General features: G+C 46.2%; 1 protein-coding gene across 3 annotated transcripts in view; it reads right to left on the bottom strand.

The window, feature by feature from the left end:
* mst1rb (macrophage stimulating 1 receptor b) overlaps positions 1-21,524 on the bottom strand; it is a 148,089-nt gene that overhangs the window by 43,590 nt on the left and 82,975 nt on the right. For all 3 annotated transcript variants that reach the window (XM_059649768.1, XM_048548159.2, XM_048548161.2), the window contains exons 4-6: positions 21,395-21,511; positions 16,983-17,153; positions 6,242-6,402 (exon numbers count right to left, since the gene is read on the bottom strand). In XM_059649768.1, the coding sequence (XP_059505751.1) occupies positions 6,242-6,402; positions 16,983-17,153; positions 21,395-21,511 (449 nt within the window). The remainder of the gene's footprint in view (positions 1-6,241; positions 6,403-16,982; positions 17,154-21,394; positions 21,512-21,524) is intronic.

The following is a 21,524-nucleotide window of genomic DNA, read 5'->3' on the forward strand; positions in this document are numbered from 1 at the left end:
TGGGGCCAGTGCTTCTTCACCTCAGCTCTAAATAGTCTACTCTGTATCCTGAGACTTTGTGCCATGGTTGTAGACTCCCAGTTTTGAAGAATCATCGCAGTCACCAAGAGACAATACCAACAGAAACAGAAGTCGACTAAAAGTTCAGCAGGTCTGGCAGCATCTGTGAAGAAAAGAAATCAGAGTTAACGTTTCAGGTCCCGTGGCCCTTCCTCAGAACGGACCCGAAACGTTAACTCTGATTTTCCCTTCCCAGATGCTGCCAGACCTGTTGCCCTTCCCCAGCAACTTCTGTTTTTGTTCCTGATTTACAGAATCCGCGGTTCTGTCTGGAAGAGACAGTATCAGACTAAGCCACAGTTCCAGGCTAACCACACAGACAGCTGTTGACTGTGATGAGACTTACACGCTAAAATGGGCTACAAAGCAAAATTGAGTAGAATCACTGACAAATGCATTCCTCCCCTATGAGCTTCATGCATACTCTGTTCATTTTGAACAGAAGGTCAGTGAAATAATGACACCTGCTCCAACAGCTTCGGGAGCACTGGTACCCACAGTCACCACTGTAGACCTCAGATCGGCCTTCTTAAATCTTCAGAAAGTCCCCGGCTGTGCACTCAGATCCTGAGCAGAACAGTTAGCACAAGTATTTGGAAACATCTTTAACCTCTCCTTGCTACAACGTGAGGTTTCCACCTGCTTCAAGAAGACCACTATCATCCCAATGCCAACGAAAAATCAGACAGTGTGCCTTAATGAACATTGCCAGGTGGCTCTGACATCCACCAGTCTGAAGTGCTTCAACAGGTTAATAATGGAACACATCAACTCCAGTGTCCCAGATTGCCTTGATCCAGTACAATTCGCCCACCGTCACAATAGGTCAACAGTAGATGCCATCTCCTAGACCCTACACTCATCCCTGGAACACCCGGATAACAAGAACATCTATGTCAGACCCCTAATTTATTGACTCTAGCTGCACCTTCAACATCTTCATTCCAACCAAATTACTCTCCAAATTCCAAAACCCAGGGCTCTGCTCCCAACTCTGCAGCTAGACCCTTGATTTTCTTACACATACCGCAATCAGTGAGGATAGGCAACAATACCTCCTCAACATTAATCCTCAATTCTGGTGCCCCACAAGGGGCGCATACTCTGTCCCTTACTATTCTCCTTATACACCCACAGCTGTGTGGCCAAATTCAGCTCTAACTCCATTTACAAATTTGCTGGTGACCCCACCACAGTCGGCCGGATCTCAAATAACGACAACACAGTAGAGGAAAGAAATTGATAGCTTAGTGGCATGGTGTAAAAAAATCGCTTCCTTAATGTCAGCGAAACAAAGGAACTGGTCATTGACTTCAGGGACCGGAATGGAGGACACTCTCCTCCCTGTATCAGTGGTGCTGAGGTCGAGGTGGTCAACAGTTTCAGGTTCCTCAGAGTGCACGTCACCAACAATTTGCCCTGGTCCACTCATGTCAACGCTACAGTCAAGAAAGTGCACCAACACGTTAACTTCCTCAGAAGGCTAAGGAATTAGGCATTTCCACCATGGCTGTTACCAAGTTTTGGAGATGCACCTTGGGAAGCTTCCTATCTGGATGCATCACAGCTTGGTATGGCAACTGCTCTGCCCAAGACCACAAGAAACGTTAGAGATTTGTGAGCCAGCCCAGTCCATCACGATAACCAGCTTTCCTTCCATTGACTCAGTCTACACATCCCTCTGCCTGGGCAATATAGCCATCATAATAAAGGGCCCCTCTCATTCTTTTCCATCAAGCAGAAGATACAAAAACCTTAAACACACATCCCAACAGATTCAAGAACAGCTTCTTCCCCACTGTTATTATACTTCTGAATGAACCACTCAAATTTCAAATTTATGCTGATCTCACTCTTTATGCACCTTCTCTGCAACCATAACATTGTATTCGCTCTGTTCTATTACCCAAATGTACTTTGTCTGGTACGATCTGCCAGTATACTGCATGCAACACAAAACTTTTCATTGTTCATACTATATTTATTTTCTTTATTCATTAACGGGATGAGGAGTGTTGCTGGCTGGGCAGCATTCATTGCCCATCCCTAATCACCCAGAGGGCAGTTAAGAGTCAACCACATTGCTGTAGGTCTGAAGTCATATATAGGCCAGACCAGGTAAGGATGGCAGTTTCCTTCCCCAAAGGACATTAATGAACCTCAAGGGTTTTTCCAACAGTTGGCAATGGATTCACGGTCATCATTAGATTCTTAATTCTAGATATTTTATTGAATTCAAATTCCACCATCTGCCATGGTGGGATTCAAACCCAGGTTCCCAGAAGATCATCTGGGTCTCTGGATAACAGACCGGCGATAATACCACGTGGCTATTGTCTCCCCATAGACCATCTGGGCATAGGGATTAAAGATTCCGTTCGAGAATAGAGTCGGAATCAATGACCCATTCAGTTCAATCATCTTTCCACATGCTGCAAGTATAAGAAGAAAATTGTTCACCCTGCAAAAAGGGGTAAATGTGAAAGAAAACAAAAGAGAGAAGGAAAAAAAACTTTAGGGAATGGAAGACAAAAAGTGGAGAAATGAAAAGAGATGTGGCAACAAAAGTCAGCAAACAGTCAAAAACAGTCACAAAAGTAAGGGTAAAGTTGTATCAGAGATAGTAGGAACTGCAGATGCTGGAGAATCGGAGATAATAAAGTGTGAGGCTGGGTGAACACAGCAGGCCAAGCAGCATCTCAGGAGCACAAAAGCTGACGTTTCGGGCCTAGACCCTTCATCAGAGAGGGGGATGGGGAGAGGGTTCTGGAATAAATAGGGAGAGAGGGGGAGGCGGATCAAGAATGGAATAGAGGAGAAAATAGGTGGAGAGGAGACAGACAAGTTAAAGGGGCGGGGACAGAGCCAGTAGAGGTGAGTAGATGAAGAGGAGCACGTATAAAACAAGGAAGAAATTGAGAACAATGCAGCAGTATCAGAAGAAAGGGAGGAACTAACAAAATAGAAGAGAGACACGAGGAACAGAAGTAAGAAAAGACACAAGAAACAAGGGTGCTCACTACAGACTTTTTTTTGAAAATAGAGTCGCTACAGTGTGGAAAAAGGACATTCAGCATAATGACTTTCCAAAGAACATCTCACCAGGACTCACTCTCCCTACCCGCTCCCTATAACGCTACATTTCCCATGGCCTATCCACCTAACCTGAACTGTGGGAGGAAACCAGAGCACCTGGAGGAAACCCATGCATGCAGGGAGAATGTGCAAACTCCACACAGACAGTCACCTGAGGCTGGAATTGAGCCCAGGTCCCTGGTGCTGTGAGGTGGCAGTGCTAACCATGAGCCACCGTGCTGCTCAAAGCAAATGAACCAGAAATGCAACAAAGACAGCAAGACAAAAAAGAAAAATAGGAGGAAGAGAAAGGGGAGCTAGAGATGGAATGAGAAAGCGAAGATAGGTAGTCTAACAGTAGGAAATAACGAAGCAAGCACAGAATTGGTGTGAGGCAAATTCAAATGAGTGAGACAGTAGCAAGAATTGAGAAAGGGACAGCACTGAAATGTATGTGGGAAAGGTGAATACAAAGAGGCTTGAGGGGAGAGATTCAGAAAGTTTTGTCCAAACTTGCCGTCAAGAATGATTATTTGTTTGAGCAAGTTTTGCAGATTGGTGACTAAGCCTGAAAACAACCAGAACTCCTGGGATGCTGCTGGGCCTGCTGTGTTCATCCAGCCTCACATTTTATTATCTTGGATTCTCCAGCATCTGCAGTTCCCATTATCACTGTTTTGTTGCTGGTTGGCTCAAGTTAGAGTATTTAGTGAATGTCAGGCAGCGTGCACAGTTTAATTTGACAACTATTGACACTGAGCCGGGAAAATCTCCACCTACCATTTCCAAAATAAACTCACCATTTACATGATTAGACATGAGCTATCAAAAGGGACCCATTACTTAGGTGAAGCTACCAAACCTTCTTGGGCTCATTTGAATTTGTTTTTCCACCTCACCCAGCCCTAGCTTAATTCTAACTCACAATCTCAGTGTGGAACTGAACCACTGCTCTCCATCCAGCTGGACTAGGGAGGAGAAAAAAGCTAAGACTATCAGATTTCCAACTGCAGTTGTTCCACATGTTTGCAAACATATTCTGTACAGCACAGAAACAAGCCATTTGGCTCAACCAGCTGGACTTTGTGCTGCACTAGTTTATTCTCCAAATGAACCTTCACCTCCGACCCCTGTGACAAAGACAAGAGGTAAATAATCCCAACTGGGGTTTTTAGAGATGGGGTAATTGTGGAATGGTGTAAAGGGGTCAGCAAGAAGCTGGAATATAGCGTGCAGTTTTGGTCTCCTTTTCTGAGGAAGGATATTCTTGCTCATGTGGGAGTGTGGCAGAGATTTACCAGGCTGATTCCAGGGGTAGCGGGTTTGATGTATGAGGAGAGATTGACATGGTTGGGATTGAGGGGGTATCTGACAGAGACCTATAAAATTCTAACAGCACGGAATGGGGTAGGTACAGGGAGGATGTTCCCAATGGTGGATGTATCCAGAACCAGGGGTCACAGTCTGAGAATTCAGCGCAGACAATTTAAGACAGAGATGAGGAGGCATTTCTTCACCCAGAGTGTGGTGAGCCTGTCGAATACATTACCACAGGAAGCAGTTGATGCCAAAATTTTCAATATATTCAAGAGGCAACTAGATATAACTCTTGGGGCGAATGGGATCAGAGGTTATGGGAAGAAAGCAGAATTAGGCTACTGAGTTAGACAACCAGCCATGAATGTGAAGAAATGCAGAGCAGGCCCGAAGGGCCGAATGGCCACTTCCTGCTCCTATTTCCTATGTTTCTGTGTCAGTGGGTGTCTGTGCCAACCCCCATCCTTGATCCTTTGCTGAGATATTGAATGTCCCTAAAAAATGGACACACCCCTAAACCAGAGTCGACAAACAGGCGTGTGCTTTTATTTGTCACATTGAATAGCCCACACCCTCCCACAACGGGTTAATCCCAGCAACAGTGGGATAAAGCTGTCATTAGCTGGCCACTTAAGAACCTCAAATGGTAGTTGGGAAGTCCCATCGCAAGTCTTCCCAAATTAATTCTAGTGGGGGTGCGGTTTCACCACCATCCTGCAGAATTACATAACCTTCCCACCTCAAAGCATGAAATGAGAAAGGACCTAAAATTCCCAGGCTTACTGCAGGCCTGAACATGATCTTTTCACATTGCAAACTCCTGGAGCCATTGATGGGACTGTTTTACAAGACAGAAAATAATAAAAGATAAAGAGACATTCTGAAAGCAAGGGGCCTTTCAATTTGGAGACATCACTAACTTCCCTCTCTCGCAGCACTGGCCCAGCTGCATGTCACCCTGACCTGCAGTCCCAATTGGATGTGGAGTCCTCCTCTACTCCTGGAACTAGGCGCCCTTCTACTGAATGGTCACCAATTAGCCATATGCTGTTGGATGATCTGAGGAAGCGGTGGATGAGGCAGGAGAGCAGGCCGACATCTTAGAGATTATGATCCAACTCTCTTGCTTAACCCCCAACCCCCCAAAAAAGTACATAAAAACCCAAGTCAATGTTCAACTGCAACTATGTTCCACATTCAGGCATTGAACCGAGCACTCGAGACAAGGCGCCGAGCATCTCATTCAACTCAACACCACCTCTGTCTCCATTTACTTCCTGCCCCAGCAATCTAGGGGGTAGAAACAGACAAGAGACAATAGACAATAGGTGCAGGGGTGGGCCATTCGGCCCTTCGAGCCAGCACCACCATTCATTATGATCATGGCTGATCATCCCCAATCAGTATCCTGTTCCTGTCTTATCCCCATAACCCTTGATTCCACTATCTTTAAGACCTCTATCTATCTCTTTCTTGAAAGTGTCCAGAGACTTGGCCTCCACTGCCTTCTGGGGCAGATGATCTCTGCAGTGTTTCTCCTGATTTTTGCGCTGCCAGAAATGGACAATCTCCTCTAGATCAAGTGTGGGGAAAACCGAGCCTGTTATGTGTCAGCTTCAACTTGTGCAGTTAAATCAGTTTGTCACGTGGTCATTACAAAGGTGACTGATTTGCCCCACTGCAGGATTTTACCCTTGAAAAGGAAAAAATATCATAAGGAAGCACATCTTATCCTGAATGTTTTTGTACGAAAACCTTAAATGGGGAACACTGAAACATACAAACTTACTTCCTGGCATTGCTCCTTTCAGGGATGACTTTGCAAGGCCGGTTTCCCACTTGAACCATGTGGGAGGCTGGTGTTATCGGGGGCCCATGTGGAGATTGGAAATCGCGGCCACATAGAGTTAGCATGGTCTCTCCATTGACAGGAGCACTTTTGGGTTGAAACTGTAATTTAAAGAAAATAAGGAGAAAAAGTACAATGAGTATGTGCATAGAGGTGCAGATACATTTAGAGAATGCAAGCCTTTTGTTTTAATTCAGGCATTTGTTCTGATTTATACCTCAATTATCTTGTAATTTCCAAATAGACTTCAATGTTAATTTATTGAAGATTATTCTGCTCCTTTGGAAATGACCAATTCTTTGTGCATGGTGTGGCTATGGTATCTATAGAGGATAGTGTGAGCTTTCATAGACTCTTCATAGACTTTCTTAATGCCACCTGCCTTTACAGATTTTTATTCAGAGAAAGTAAATCATTGCTGCATTGTGATGGGCAATCCTTCTTCCATCTTGCGCCATGAAACACTGCCTATCACACCCTTGAGGCTATAATTTTTGGCCCCATTGGATGTGATCACAGAGGGAGTCAAGAGAGAAATCTCTCATGTTAGAGTGCGTTCAAAAAGATGGGGGCAAGATCTGTTGAGCAGACAGTATGGAAGGAAAGAAGGCTATGGTATCCTGTGGGATGGGAGGAGCATGGAATTTTGAGGGCGAGCTAGGCCTTTCACCCAAATGTGATTCACTGCCTTCCCACCTTTGTGCACACAGGCCTCCAAAACCGGCCTGTCCACTCCCACCTGACCACCCCGCCTGCCAATGTATTGCTTGGACAATGTAGTGGTCAGCTCAGTAGGCTTGTTAATAAGCCTGAATGACCTTTGATTATTTATTCAAATATTATGGTGACAGTCATCCAGCACGGAACCGGACCCTTCGGACCAACATCAAAGTCCACCATGTCTCCCAAACTAAACTAGTCCCAGTTGACTATGTTTAGCCCACATCCCCTGAAACCTTTCCCATCCATGTACCTGTCCAGATGTTTTTTAAATGTCATAATTGTACCAGCCTCGACCATGTACTCTAGCAGTTCATTCATCGTATGAACTGCTGTCTGTGTGCAGAAGTTGCCCCCCGAGGTCCCTTTTAAATCTTTCCTCTCGCACCTTAAACCTATGCCCTCTAGTTTTGGACTCCCCTACCTTGGGGAAAAGATCTTGGCTGTTCACCTTATCTATGCCTATCATGAACTTATAAACCTCTGTAAGACGATTATTGGGGGTTAGGTCAGGACTGGGTGGCAAAGCGATAGACTTGTTACCAAACCTTTTTCATGTGTCCCCTTCAAAAACATACCGCCTGTATAATCCAAATCATCCTCTTCTATCCAACTCATTGTGCCTCAGCACTATTAAATTCAGACTTTTCTTCCTGCAAATGAATGGAGGTCACTGTTCTCACTATGTCATAACTCTTGCTTTGTCTGTTCATATCTTGTTTGGCCCTCAGCCTGAAACCTGCTGCTGTCCCAGAATAAAAGCCACCTTTTTAAAGTTTGCCATTGGGATTTGGGTTTCACTGACCAGGCTAGACTCTATTTCACATCCTAGCTGAACTTGAGAAAGTGGTGATGTGCTATTAAATGGAAAGAAGATTTTACATTTGTATGACAACTTTTATGACCTCGTAGTGTACATCAATGCACATTACAATCCATGAAATGCTTCTTAAGTGTAATCCCTGTTGTAATGTAGGAAAAGCAGCAATCAATTTGAGCACAGCAAGCTCCCAGAAAGTTTAATACAAAAATGATTGGATGATCTTGAATTTTAAATGCTGGTGGTTGAGGGTAGAAGGTTAGCCTGGTCCTTGGAAATACAGCCCTCCCTCATTTTCATCCCAGTGTCACGTTATCCCTCTCATCCACCCGAGAAAATAGATGGGGGTCTATTCTCAATTTAAGAATGGGAGATGTTGGTGTCGTCACAATGTCAACAGACGAGCAATCCAGGGCCCCAAGCCAATGTTTTGGGACAGGAGTCCAAATCACTCCACTACTTAAAACAATTCATTACCAAATCTAGGATTGAAAGCTAGACTCAGTCACGGTGGCCAGGAAACTATCATTGATTGATGTAAAAGCCCAGTCTGATTCACTAATGAACTTGAGAGAAGGAAGCCTGGCAGCCTTGCATGGTTTGGAGTTATGTGACTGCAGATGCAATGACATTAACTCTTCAACAGCCACTGAAATAGCTGAGCACACCATTCAGCTGTACCAACTAGCTACAAGTTACCAGTTGAACTGCAGTGGCTCTCAACATTGCCAAAGGCGGTTCGGTATAGGTAATAAATACTAGTCTTGCCAGTGGCCCCACCTCCCAGGAAAAATCATTACGCCATTTCTTCAGGTCCAATCAGAGTGTCAATGTCCCTTTCTGGTGTACATGTTCCTTGAGGGTAGGACATAAAACCACAACTTCTGACTCAGAGGCGAGAGTATTACCAATTGAGCCACAACAACATCTCAATAAACAACTGTGGAAGTGTTGAGGTCTTGTTAAAGAAAGACCTGCCTCATACAGCGCAAACTTCCGAGTGTGCATGAAGGTGAACTTTATTCACCGTTTCCTACACAGGAGGAGATGCAGGCTATTCGGCCCCTCCGAGCCTGCTCCACCCTTCAATAAGGTCATGCTGATCTGATTGTAGTCTCAACTTCACTTTCCTGCCTGTGTCCCCACCCACCACAACCCTCAACATCTTTGTCGATCAAAAACAACTTAACCAAGCCTTGACTCAATTCACTGACTGAGCCCCCACTGGTTTTGAGGCAAGGTGAAACAATGGCGGAACCAATGGCAGCGCACATCAATAAAACAGAGGTAAAAAAAAATTTAAGGACGTTTTGAGAAGGTCATTGAGATGGACAACAAAATAGACTCAAGGATCACTCCTTGAGAAGGGACGAACAGGTTAGAAAATAGATGGGGACTGTTGATCATCTTGTAAAGATATAGGATCCGTGGTCTCCGAGCCCGAATTTCTGGGTTTGAGCACCATTCCAGAACTTGACGACCAAGCAAGGTATGCTCCCAAATTAAAAGATTACACATGCAGGTTCCTTCCATGGGCTGTCCTCCATGGAAAATGTCCTCCTCACTTCAAGTGAATGCCATAGCAGAAAGATCTTTGCCTTTACAATCACTGGCACGGTATCAAAGCAAGGAAGTAATGCAAAACCTCAATGGTTCACTGGATTGTTTTAGGAAGGATTTTAAGACCTTACAGTCAAAGAGACTAACCTCAGACAGCACCAGAGATGGGCAGCATGGTGGCTCAGTGGTTAGCACTGCTGCCTCACAGTACCAGGAACCTGGGTTTGACTCCAGCCTTGGGGAGCTGTCTGTGTGGAGTTTGCACATTCTCCCTGTGTCTGTGTGGATTTCCTCCAGGTACTCCAGTTTCCTCCCACAGTCCAAAAATGTGCAGGTTAGGTGAGCTGGCCATGCTAAATTGACCATAGTGTGCCAGGGATGTGCAGGTTCAGTGGGTTAGCCATGGGAAACAGAGGGATACAGGGATAGGGTGTGGACTCAAGGGGCTGAATGGTCTGCTTCTGCACTATGATGAGATGTAAGTTTTTAGTTACATGGAAAGCCCAATCTCCATAAAGCAGAGAAGGTCGAGCAGAAATTTAATAGAAGTGTTTTCATTCATGAGATGGTTTGATAAAGTCAACAAGCGGAAATTGTCTCCGATGGCAGTAGGAGCAGCAATCAGAGGACACAGGTTTAGGGTGGAGGAACTGGAAAGGAGATGAGGATTTTCTGTTTTTAAATGCAGTGAGGTGTTATGGCCTGGAATGAACTGCCTGAAAGGGGAGTGGAAGCAGATTGGATAAGAACTTACAAAAGGAAATTCAATCAGCCATAGAAGTATTAAAGTTTGAAGGGCCGGGGGGAATAGAGCAGGGGATTCAGACTCATTGCGTAGCTCTGTCAAAGAGCTGCCAGAGGCACAAATGAACCAAATGGTCCCTTCCTGAGCTCTGATTCTCAACAGCATTGTTGTTCCAAACAGAACAGTGGATAATTGGCAGAATAGTTAACGGGATTGCAACTTGACTGCCAGTAGCCTGTGAAGTTATTCTCTTAGCTGCACTTGAGCTTGACCATCCTGATTTCTTTTGTTTGCTATTTTTCTGCAATTTCCTATTTGTAAAAATTTCAGGGTTTTGATTTGTTTTTAGCTGCAAGATAGGCAGCTTCTCACTTGTCAAGCTTCAATTCGTCCAGTCGAATGAGCCGCTGCCATTGCTTCTCATTAGATTCAGCCATTCTGTCCATTCAGTGGTGAGAACAGAGACAGACACTGTTAAAAATCAACGAAATTCTGTTGAATAAAACCAGCAATGTTGTGCAATCAAAACAGGCTCAGAGTCTTATCTTCAACAGACAAAACTCAAAGGTCATTTGGAAACAGCAAGGGAATGTTGGAGTCCAACCACTTTCAGATAAAATAGGTTAATGTTAACTCTTTATGCGTAAGGCAGGCTGCTAAAACAAATATAAATCAAGCTTGTGTTAGGAGAATAATCCCAATATTGAACCATTCACTTTACCATCAGGAGCCTGTTAATTTATAACAGTGGGAACACGTGAATTATCACACACACCCAACAGTTCGGCTCACAAGGTGCAGAGCTGGATGAACACAGCAGGCCATGCAGCATCAGGGGAGCAGGAAGGCTGACGTTTCAGGCCTGGAACTTTCTTCAGAAAAAAAAAAGTTTGGCTAATTGTTTTCCTTCACAAACCTCCTAAAATTGTTTGTTCATCTGCACTCCTTCCAATCTCTAACACCACCTCTTTACTAAATCGGCTTTCTTCAAGCATGAGTATTGACAGTGAGCATTGCCAGGTCACACACTGGATGGTATCACAGCTAAGCACAACTCAGCAACTTCCAGCAGGACATATACTTCCAACAGTGGGAATCCCAGCTGACCTTTTCCTCTCTGATCATTGGGTGCCCAGGCTGGCTTTTCCACTCGCATTGCCACTCTGATTGATGCATGTAGACTAGTGAGAAAAGAAGGTGGAAGGAACCAATTGGAAAACGATCACAAAGCTGAAAGGGAAAGCAGGAGGTGAAAGCAATGGGGCAGGAAGCGGGGGGGAGGAACAAAGGCAGAAGTCACACACAACACTAGGCTATAGGCCAACAGGTTTATTTGAAATCACCGTTTGTCAGGTGAAGTGAGAGAGCAGCACACAGACATAGAATTTATGGGCACAGAGAGATTAAGGGCAGAGAGATCAAAAGACCATACAAATGGTGTGAGTGGAGTATTGAATAATAAGTCCCTGTGCATGATCTGAAGTGTTAGACGGTGTGAGTAAAATGTCAACAGCTGAATAACAAGCCAAGGGATGGCCTATAATTTGATTAAAATGAGGCACAGAGATAATTACAAAAACATTAAAAATAAGTTGGTGCTGGAGACAAACCAAATGATCGGAATAACATGTTAAGTATCAGGGTCACATACCACAGGTCTAACTAAAGTAACAGGTAATCCAAAACTATACACACTAATTAAGGTAGAGAGATCATAACAATTTACCCAGGTGATGGTGACAAGGCAAGGCAGTAAGGAAGATGTTACAGATACAGAAGTGTGGTGGGGTCACATGTAGCGTGACATGAACCCAAGATCATGGTTGAGGCCATCTCCATGGGTATGGGAATTAGCTATCAGTTTCTGCTCAGTGATTCTGTGTTGTACATCTCGAAGGCTGCCTTGGAGAATGCTTACCCGAAGATTGGAGGCTGAATCGCTGAGCAGACACAGATAGGCAAGTCCCATACCCATGGAGATGGTCTCAACCATGATCTTGGGTTTATGTCACGCTACATGTGACCCCACCACACTGTTCTGTATCTGTAACATCTTACTTTGGTGACAAGGCAGGAAAGTAAGTAAGATGTTACAGATACAGAACAGTGTGGTGGGGTCACATGTAGCGTGACATAAACCCAAGATCATGGTTGAGACCATCTCCATTGGTATGGGACTTGCCTATCTGTGTCTGCTCAGCGATTCAGCCTCCAATCTTCGGGTATGCATTCTCCAAGGCAGCCTTCGAGATGTACAACACAGAATCACTGAGCAGAAACTGATAGCTAATTCCCATACCCATGGAGATGGCCTCAACCATGATCTTGGGTTCATGTCACGCTACATGTGACCCCACCACACTTCTGTATCTGTAACATCTTCCTTACTGCCTTGCCTTGTCACCATCACCTGGGTAAATTGTTATGATCTCTCTACCTTAATTAGTGTGTATAGTTTTGGATTACCTGTTACTTTAGTTAGACCTGTGGTATGTGACCCTGATACTTAACATGTTATTCCAGTCATTTGGTTTGTCTCCAGCAACATCATATTTGTAATTTTCTGTAATTATCTCTCTGTCTCATTTAATCAAATTATAAGTCATCCCTTGGCTTGTTATTCAGCTATTGACATTTTACTCACACCGTCCAACTTCAGATCACAGACTTATTCAACAATCCATTCAAACTATTTGTATCAGAGATAATGGGAACTGCAGATGCTGGAGACTCCAAGACAACAAAATGTGAGGCTGGATGAACACAGCAGGCCAAGCAGCATCTCAGGAGCACAAAAGCTGACGTTTCGGGCCTAGACCCTTCATCAGAGAGGGGGATGGGGGGAGGGAACTGGAATAAATAGGGAGAGAGGGGGAGGCGGACCGAAGATGGAGAGTAAAGAAGATAGGTGGAGAGGGTGTAGGTGGGGAGGTAGGGAGGGGATAGGTCAGTCCAGGGAAGACGGACAGGTCAAGGAGGTGGGATGAGGTTAGTAGGTAGCTGGGGGTGCGGCTTGGGGTGGGAGGAAGGGATGGGTGAGAGGAAGAACCGGTTAGGGAGGCAGAGACAGGTTGGACTGGTTTTGGGATGCAGTGGGTAGAGGGGAAGAGCTGGGCTGGTTGTGTGGTGCAGTGGGGGGAGGGGATGAACTGGGCTGGTTGAGGGATGCAGTGGGGGAAGGGGAGATTTTGAAACTGGTGAAGTCCACATTGATACCATATGGCTGCAGGGTTCCCAGGCGGAATATGAGTTGCTGTTCCTGCAACCTTCGGGTGGCATCATTGTGGCAGTGCAGGAGGCCCATGATGGACATGTCATCAAGAGAATGGGAGGGGGAGTGGAAATGGTCTGCGACTGGGAGGTGCAGTTGTTTGTTGCGAACTGAGCGGAGGTGTTCTGCAAAGCGGTCCCCAAGCCTCCGCTTGGTTTCCCCAATGTAGAGAAAGCCGCACCGGGTACAGTGGATGCAGTATACCACATTGGCAGATGTGCAGGTGAACCTCTGCTTAATGTGGAATGTCATCTTGGGGCCTGGGATGGGGGTGAGGGAGGAGGTGTGGGGACAAGTGTAGCATTTCCTGCGGTTGCAGGGGAAGGTGCCGGGTGTGGTGGGGTTGGAGGGCAGTGTGGAGCGAACAAGGGAGTCACGGAGAGAGTGGTCTCTCCGGAAAGCAGACAGGGGTGGGGATGGAAAAATGTCTTGGGTGGTGGGGTCGGATTGTAAATGGCGGAAGTGTCGGAGGATAATGCGTTGTATCCGGAGGTTGGTAGGGTGGTGTGTGAGAACGAGGGGGATCCTCTTGGGGCGGTTGTGGCGGGGGCGGGGTGTGAGGGATGTGTCGCGGGAAATGCGGGAGACATGGTCAAGGGCGTTCTCAATCACCGTGGGGGGGAAGTTGCGGTCCTTAAAGAACTTGGACATCTGGGATGTGCGGGAGTGGAATGTCTTATCGTGGGAGCAGATGCGGCGGAGGCGGAGGAATTGGGAATAGGGGATGGAATTTTTGCAGGAGGGTGGGTGGGAGGAGGTGTATTCTAGGTAGCTGTGGGAGTCGGTGGGCTTGTAATGGACATCAGTTACAAGCTGATTGCCTGAGATGGAGACTGAGAGGTCCAGGAAGGTGAGGGATGTGCTGGAGATGGCCCAGGTGAACTGAAGGTTGGGGTGGAAGGTGTTGGTGAAGTGGATGAACTGTTCGAGCTCCTCTGGGGAGCAAGAGGCGGCGCCGATACAGTCATCAATGTACCGGAGGAAGAGGTGGGGTTTGGGGCCTGTGTAGGTGCGGAAGATGGACTGTTCCACGTAACCTACAAAGAGGCAGGCATAGCTGGGGCCCATGCGGGTGCCCATGGCCACCCCCTTAGTCTGTAGGAAGTGGGAGGAGTCAAAAGAGAAGTTGTTGAGTGTGAGGACGAGTTCCGCTAGGCGGATGAGAGTGTCGGTGGAGGGGGCCTGGTCGGGCCTGCGGGACAGGAAGAAGCGGAGGGCCTTGAGGCCATCTCCATGCGGAATGCAGGTGTACAGGGACTGGACGTCCATGGTGAATATGAGGTGTTGGGGGCCAGGGAATTGGAAGTCCTGGAGGAGGTGGAGGGCGTGGGTGGTGGCACGGACATAGGTGGGGAGTTCCTGGACCAAAGGGGAGAAAATGGAGTCCAGATAGGTGGAGATGAGTTCGGTGGGGCAGGAGCAGGCTGAGACGATGGGTCGACCAGGGCAGGCAGGTTTGTGGATTTTGGGAAGGAGATAGAAACGGGCCGTGCGGGGTTGGGGAACAATGAGGTTGGAGGCTGTGGGTGGGAGGTCCCCTGAGGTGATGAGGTCATGAATGGTGTTGGAGATGATGGTTTGGTGCTCGGGTGTGGGGTCATGATCGAGGAGGCGGTAGGAGGTGGTGTCGGAGAGTTGGCGTCTGGCCTCGGCGATGTAGAGGTCAGTACGCCATACTACCACTGCGCCACCCTTGTCTGCGGGTTTGATGGTGAGGTTGGGGTTGGAGCGGAGGGAGCGGAGGGCTGCCCGTTCTGCGGGGGAGAGGTTGGAGTGGGTGAGAGGGGTGGAGAGGTTGAGGCGGTTAATGTCTCGACGGCAGTTGGAGATGAAGAGGTCGAGGGAGGGTAGGAGGCCTGGGGGTGGTGTCCAGGAGGAGGACTTGTGTTGGAAGCGGGTGAAGGGGTCAGTGGAAGGAGGGTTGGGTTCCCGGTTGAAGAAGTAGGCATGCAGGCGAAGACGGCGGAAAAACTGCTCTATGTCCGACCGTGACTGGTATTCGTTGATGTGTGGTTGTAGGGGGACAAAGGTGAGCCCCTTGCTCAGGACTGACCGTTCGTCCTCAGTCAGTGGGAGGTCTGGGGGGATGGTGAAGATTCGGCAGGGCTCAGGGTGGCTGTCTCCTCTGGGGTTACAGGCTGTGGAGGTTGTGGGCGGAGCGATGATGTCGTCGGCCGTGGGCGGGGTTCCGTCGGCGTCGACCGTGGGCGGGGTTCCGTCGGCGTCGACCGTGGGCGGGGTTCCGTCGGCGTCGACCGTGGGCGGGGTTCCGTCAGCGGTGGGAGGATCGGGGTGGGCGGCAGCAGCTGAGGTGAGGGTGGTGTGTGGGCTGTAGTACCTGGACGTGGAGGTGGTGACTGCAGCAGCGGTTCCGGAAGTTCTGTGGCCGGCGGAGGCCGATGTGACGTCATCGGTGGGGTCTCCGGCCGTGTCCTCATGGTCAATGGCGGCGGGTGCATGGTGGGGGAGGGGCAGGGACAGAGTCGGGATTTGGGAGGCGCAGGAATCCTCTTGTGGGTGGCAGGGGCCAGTGAGTTTGTATGGTCTTTTGATCTCTCTCTGCCCATATATTCAGTGTTTTGTGTACTTCACTCTCATTTCACCTGACAAAGGGGCTATGGTCCAAAAGATTGTGATTTCAGATAAACCTGCTGGACAATAACCTGGTGTTGTGTGATTTCTAACCTTGTCTAGCCCAGCCTAACACTGGCACCTCCACATCAGGGAAAGGAGAAGAGGAGGATGGAAGGAAAAAAAAGTGGTTGGAAAAGCTCAGCAGGTCCAGCAACTTTGTTTTTGTTCCTGATTTAGAGCATCCGCCGTTCTTTTGGTTTTCATTAGGAGGATGGAAGGGAAGGGTTGTATTTATGTAATGTTTTCACAGAGTCCCAAAGCACTTTATAGGCACTAAAGTGCAACTGTATTATTGAATTTGCAACTGTCAATTTATGCATCTTTTACAAGAATAATTAAATTTTCCAACTCAGGCTGCAAACAGGTTCCATTCTGGATTTGCTTCACGAGTCAAATTGTGAAAGTTAGAGCTCAGTCTAGGACAATGGAAAGCAGTTTTTTATAAGCATAAATGTTCACATGTCTAAACCCTGCATGGGACCATGCTTGTACATTCGTAAATCAGGGCCCCATTTACATTAACTGATGTATTGCAGGTTGAAGATTAAATTGTGCTCCAGTCACTTTGAGAACACTCCACTCCTACTTCAAATATGCCAGGGATCTGTTATGTGCAGAGAGAGTAGGATTTAACTTCTGATCTGCAAGGCAACGTCACTCGCATATAAATAAATTGCAGTTATATGAACCTTTCATAACCACTGGACACGCCAAAGCCAATGGAGCACAGCATTGAGCCAAGACTGTGTGCATGATCCTCTGAAGTAATACTTGGACCTACAGCCCTCTTACTGGGAGCTGAGGGTCTGACAAAGGGATCCAAGACCAGTAATCGACTGCAAGGCCCAGGGACCAACAGATCCACTCGCTGGTTCATCAGGAGAACCAATCTGCTTTGAACGGAAAGTTTTATACATTGTTAGAAACATACCTCAACAATAACTGGTGTACAAGTATCTGGCAACCACTTTTTATGGCATTCCCGCTGCCGAGTGCAGGACCCTTCACACCAACCACATTTCATAAAGGATGGTGCAATCTGACATGATTTGCAGGTGAGGAAGTGATGACAGCCTGGCCCATCAACAGGTACTTTGGTCACCTGAAATCAAAACAAAAAGGAACGCCACATATTTCTTTGCAGATTAAAAAACATTCTAGAGAAATTTCAGCTATGTGGAGAGATGAGGTATGCTTTGGTTGCATTCCCTAGAGCAGAGAGGGCGAGGAGAGGGTCCTGACTGAGATGTTCAAAGTTAGGTCCATTGATTTCCTACATAGGGAGAATTTTTTCCCCCTTAATACAAGGGTCAGTTACTAAGGCGCACAGATTTAAGTTAAGGAGTAAGAGGGTTAGAGAGTATTTGAGGAAAAATTGTGTTACCCAGAGGGTGGTGGATATCTGTCTAAAAGGTTGAGAAAATCAGGAACCCTCAAGGCATTTAAGAGCTATTTAGGTGAGCACTTGAAATACCATAGCATACAAGGCTACAGAGCAGGTACAATGGGATTAGAATAAATAGGACCTTGACGACCAAGAATGATACGATAGACTAAAGGGTCTATGACTGTTCCTAACTCAATTGCAACGTCATAGTGCTCAAGGCAATGTACTGTCCTTGCTAGACAAGATGGAGCTATTCACTTAGAGGTGAATCTTATTAAGGTATGCAAGACCCAAAGGGGATTTCAAACGATAGCTGCTAAAGTGATGTTTCCACTTAGAGAAGAGAGGCTGGAACTCAGGGGACACAGTTCGACAATCAGGGCTCTAATCAAGTAAAGTAGTCATTAATTTATTCTGAAAATGATGGGAGGAGATTTCCTGGGGTCACTGTTAATAGAAATTTGGCCAATGCATGTTTGAGGTCATAGCCAGGTCACCCCTGATCTTACTGACTGATGGAGTAGACTCAAGGGGCTGAATGGCCTATTCGTACCTCCTAGTTTGTACGTTTAAAAGCATTTGCCGATTGTATCACATTCATGAAATACAGTTCCAACCTACGTTAGTCTTCATTACAGCGAGAATTGAACATAAAACGGGTCAATTTGCTTTGAACAGGGATATCAATCATCGGTGCTTTGAAGATATGTTACCAGTAGTCATCAGAATTTTTTTCCATATTTGATTTTACATAAAATCAGGAGTAGGCTCCTGTCCTTTAGACAGATAATCAACCTGCTCAGAGGTGTTTTTACACACCTCTAGAAAAGGTGGGAGCTGAATTCCGGGCCTCCTGGTTCCAAGGCATTGCCACTACACCATTAACAGCCCATCTCATGATCATGTATACTATGGCTCCTCTGTAAATACTTCTGGAACAGCCCAAGGGCTCTCGCCTCTACCAGGCTGAGTTGCACACCCATACCGTCCATTGAGTGGGGAGAAAACGCCCTCTCATCAGTCACTCTGCCTTAAACCATGTGCCCTCCTGTGTTATTGACCTCTTCACTCAGAGGAAACATTTCTCCTAAGTCCCTCAGAACTTTATACAGCTCCTTCCTCCTCAATAAGGAAAACAACCCCAGCTTGTCGAGGCTCTCTTTGTAGTTGAATCTCATCAGCCCAGGCAACATTCCATTTGGTTTGTAGTTGCTGAGGCGCAGTGGTGTGTGTTATTTTGCACAGTCCAGATGGGTCATGCCTTGCATGAGTACATCACAGTAATAGCTGAGAGCACAGAATATCGTGTCACTGCTACAGAGAAAATGCAGAAAAAGAGAAACTGTAACATATAAGAGGTCTGTTCATAAGTCTGGTGAAGTCGGGAAGGAGTTGTTCTTGAATCTGTTGGTACCTGTTATTAAACTTCTGTATCTGCTGCCTGATGGAAGAGGGTATAACTGGGATGGAAGGCGTCTTTGATCATGTTGGCTGCTTTCCTGAGGCAGCAGGAAGTGTAACCAGAGTCAATGATAACAAAGTGTAGAGCGGGATGAACACAGCAGGCCAAGCAGCATCAGAAGAGCAGGAAAGGGGCCCAGACCTTTCATCGGAAAAAACGTCAGCTTTCCTGCTCCCATGAGGCTGCTTGGCCTGCTGTGTTCATCCAGCTCTACACCTTGTTATCTCGGATTCTCCAGCATCTGCGGTTCCTATTACCCCAGAGTCAATGATAGGCTGGTTTTCGTGTTGGACTTGGCGGTGTTCACAGGTCTCTATAATTTTTTGCAGTCTTGGAGATGGAATGTTTTCAATGGTGCAGCTACAAAAAAATTGGTAAGAGTCATGAATAAAAACAGAAGTTGCTGGCAAAGTTCAGCTGGTCTGGCAGCATCTGTGAAGAAAAAAAATCAGAGTTAATGTTCCAGATCCAAAACATTAACTCTGATTTTTATTCTTCACAGATGCTGCCAGACCTGCTAAGGTTTTCCAGCAACTTCTGTTTTTGTTCCTGATTTACAATGTCCGCATTCCTTTTGGATTTTATTTGTAAGAGTCATTGTGGGCATGCTGAATTTCCTTGGCCTCCTGAGGAAATAGAGGTGTTGGTGTGCTTTCTTGATCGTAGTGTTGATGTGGATGGACCAGGACAAACTGTTGCTGATATTTACTCCTAGAAGCTTGAAGCTCTCAATCATCTCCTCCATTGATACAGAGAGGAGCGTGTCTTCCACTCCGCTTCCAGAAGTCGATGACCAGCTCCTATATTTTGCTGATGGGAGAGATCGTTGTCTTTACACCATTCCACTAGGCTATCTATCCCTTTCCTGTACTCTATCCTCATGAATCCCCTCTGCACTCCCTACCCAGATTCCTCCTGTACTGTAGAGGATAGGTTAGCTTCCCTACAGTTTCGAAACAGGCCCTTCGGCCCAACAAGTCCACACCACCCCTTGAAGCATCCCACCCAGATCCATCCCCCTATAACCCACACACCCCTGAACACTACGGGCAATTTAGCATGGCCAATCCATCTAGCCTGCACATCTTTGGACTGTGGGAGGAAACCAGAGCACCCAGAGGAAGCCCACACAGTCATGGGGAGAATGTGCAAACTCCACACAGACAGTTGCCCGAGGTTGGAATCGAACCCGGGTCCCTGGTGCTGTGAGGCTGCAGAGCTAACCACTGAGCCACCGTGCTGCCCCCAAGGATACTTGCCTTTATTAATGGAACCTTGGTCGGTGATGAGTCGAAAAGCATCACTTTGAGTTAACTACATCTCAGGAGGAACTGCTGATCATTAGACTGCCCAACATTTGATACACCACTTTGTAAGAATTTCAAAGAACTCCTGCAGCATGCATGCGTTCGTCAGCAACGATATTTCACAATACATTTCCAAATGTTTCAGAGATTTGAAAGCAAAGCACTGAAAGGTTACAGGATGTTGTTGCACCAATCTGTTGCATTACAGATTATTAGCTCATAAGTTCCCTTTTTACCCCTGGCATCTTTCCATCTGAGCTGTCGTTGGAAAGAATGAGCCAAGCAATTTTTCACGTTAGAAGGCAGCCAATTTTCTTTTTAAAAAAATACACAAATCGAGAGTTTTATATTAATTCAGGGCTCATGAGCAATACTAAGAAGGGCAGCACGTACTATCCATTGCTAATCCCCCTTGAAAATGAGGTAATGAGTTGCCTTCTTGAATCATCACAGTCAATGTGGTGTTGATAGACCCTCGATGATGTTAATGAGTAAGTTTCAGGAATTTGACCCAGCGACAGCAAAGAAACAACAGGATAGTTTCAAGTTGGGATGGCGCTTACCTGGAGAGTAGGTTATGTCTGCACATATGTGCTGCCCTAGTCCTTATTTTTGGCAGAGAGAACATCGCTGACCAGGTCAACATTTATTGCCCATCTGGAACTGCCTTTCCTGAACTGCTGCAGTCCGTATCATAGATAATACCACAGTACCAGGATTCTGCCCCAACTAAATGCACCTCCTGAGGTCTGGCTAGTGATGTTGGGAGGGGTTGTATTCCCATGTACCAGTTTCCCTTGTCCAACCCAAACCCATTGTCGATGATTCAACAATAAGCCTAAGAGATTTAAGTTAGTAAATTAATTTGTTGGACAAGAATGTTATGATTCAAAAAGTGGGGTTCAAAAATTGTTCATAGCGAAAATACAGAAAGGAACTATCTTGTAAATGTTTATATAAAGGTTGATTCTGTGTTGTTTGCCCAGAGCCTCAAAATGAACAGCTATAAAAAACCAAAAGCTGTCTGTAAAAGATAGTAAACATTTGAAATGAATCTTGTGTAACGTTTTGAAGATAAATTCAGGAACTTGCAAAAGGAATACATCAGTGATATCTGACTGGTTCTGTGTTCAATTTTTTCCCTGTACAAATGGAATAACAGTAGACTTCTCCTGTTAAGTTCTTACCTTTGAGCCAGTAACAAACAGCAAAGAGTCATCCAAGTGGGCAACTTTTCGAGAAACCGGATCCGACTCACTCAAGCTGAAATTTGCATGTGGCTTAAAGGAACGTTGAATGATCACCTAGAAGAAGAAA

This window comes from Stegostoma tigrinum, chromosome 11, assembly GCF_030684315.1.
Source record: "Stegostoma tigrinum isolate sSteTig4 chromosome 11, sSteTig4.hap1, whole genome shotgun sequence".
NCBI lineage: Eukaryota > Metazoa > Chordata > Chondrichthyes > Orectolobiformes > Stegostomatidae > Stegostoma > Stegostoma tigrinum.